The sequence below is a fragment of the Primulina tabacum genome, chromosome 1 (genome assembly GCF_025594145.1).
Source record: "Primulina tabacum isolate GXHZ01 chromosome 1, ASM2559414v2, whole genome shotgun sequence".
In the NCBI taxonomy this organism is placed as follows: Eukaryota; Viridiplantae; Streptophyta; class Magnoliopsida; order Lamiales; family Gesneriaceae; genus Primulina; species Primulina tabacum.
Genome location: NC_134550.1, coordinates 35,320,056 through 35,321,888, shown reverse-complemented (window position 1 = coordinate 35,321,888; position 1,833 = coordinate 35,320,056). Strand labels below are relative to the sequence as shown.

At 39.6% G+C, this 1,833-nt stretch overlaps 1 protein-coding gene across 1 annotated transcript; it reads right to left on the bottom strand.

The window, feature by feature from the left end:
• Nucleotides 1–1,157: 1,157 nt before the first annotated feature.
• LOC142508440 (putative mitochondrial protein AtMg00820) lies at nucleotides 1,158–1,547 on the bottom strand. Its single transcript, XM_075619532.1, has one exon. It carries the CDS (start codon nucleotides 1,545–1,547, stop codon nucleotides 1,158–1,160), a length of 390 nt encoding a protein of 129 aa, XP_075475647.1.
• Nucleotides 1,548–1,833: the final 286 nt, after the last annotated feature.

The window sequence follows — 1,833 nt, the reverse complement described above, 5'->3', positions numbered from 1 at the left end:
ACCATTGGGGGCCAAACAGAAATGGTTTTATACCCACCATTGGGAGCCAAACAGAAATGGTTTTATACCCACCATTGGGGGCCAAACAGAATCACAATTCTCATCCCATTTCAACTTCGAATCGTAACAGTGCAACAGAATTCAGAAGTAACAGATAGAACTTTTCAGATTTTCAGATTTCAGAGTTTTCATATGGACACAGCGGAATCAACGAATTTCGAAGCATAAAAGAGAACACATAATCGATCGAAATTTTAAATAGAAAAGATAGCAATTTTCGAAAATGAAGACACACATACATGCATGTCATGATATACATATTCAAGTTTTAAAATACAAACGAATATATATCAAAAGCCCACTTACTTGATTTTTATACAAAGTTCTTTCTCGAAATTTCGGCAGCACTACGGCACAACTCCAACAAACACTGTCTTCGATCGGGGAGCCCTCCGGTACGGGTTAGAAAACTCTGGACTGCACAAAATATTCCCTTCCTTTTCTTCCTTTACTTCGGCCGAATGGTTTAGGGAGAGGGGAAGAGAGGACCGAAATTTTAGAGGTTTGATGGTGTGCCTTTTCTCAACCATTTGAGTAGTATTTATAGGCACAAAAAAATTCTCCACCTTGCCACCCCCTTGGCCGAATTCTTGGCCATCAAGAAAACCAATAATGGTGTGATTAATTGTAGACCAAAATTCCATTTGTTTCTCCAAGTCCAAGACTAGCTATAATGGTGGGTTCAAAATTTCATGCATCCTTAAATGTCACCTTGGTTTTCTAAAGGGTCATTTCTTGCATCATCAATATGTCTTAGTCCTTTAGCTCCTCCCTTAGCTCCTTTTTTTGGCCTTTTTAGGACAAGCATGGTTGAGCTTCTTTGAGCTGAAAGATCGAGCTCATGAGCTAGGGGTTTTCTCCCTAAGAATAAATGAACTTCCTTGAGCTGAGGGTTTTAGCTTTTGAGCCGAGGTTTTCTTGTCCAAGAATCCTGGAGCTTCCATGAGCTAAGGGTTTTAGCTTTTAAGCTGAGGATTTCCTCTTCCGAGCGGCGTACCCTTAATTCTCAAGGTTTTGCATTGCCTCAGCTTCTTTTTGAGTTACTTTCCGAGCTTTTTGAGGTGCTTTGCTTCGAAAAATCCGGGTTCTCACACATTCTAGAATGCAGATTTAACATCCATTTGATATATTTTGAAATATTTAAATGCTGCAAATTCCAAAAATATTCTAATGGCTTCCAACCTGGCTACTGGGGCAAATGATTCATCAACGTCTATACCCTCCTCTTGTCTATAGCCTTGAGCTACTAGTCTAGCCTTGTTCCTTATAATTAAGCCATTTTCAACCATTTTATTCCTAAACACCCATCTTGTTCCAAGCACATGAGTATTATTAGGCCGAGGGACTATATGCCAAACCTTACTTCTTTCAAACTGATTAAGTTCCTCTTGCATGGCCTCTATCCAATTTGTGTCAAGTAGTGCATCATCGATTTTCTTAGGTTCTATCTGAGATACAAACGCATCATGCATAAATTCATTTATCATTTGATTTCTAGTTCTAAGAGGATTAGTCGGGTTACCGATGACCAGTTCGAGTGGATGATCCTTTCTCTACTGCAGACATGGTCCATATGGATTTAGCTCAGTTGGTTGAATGATTTCCTCTTCTTGCTCCAGTGCTTCTTCTATTTGTGTATTTTGTGTCTGCTGGTAGTCCTCTGGTTCGTGCATCTGTTGAGTTTGTTCTTGTGCAGTTGGATTTTCTTTCGATATGTTTCCCCCTGTTTTTCTCAGATCTACCTTATCATCACTGCTTGCTTCAAGCTTAGTA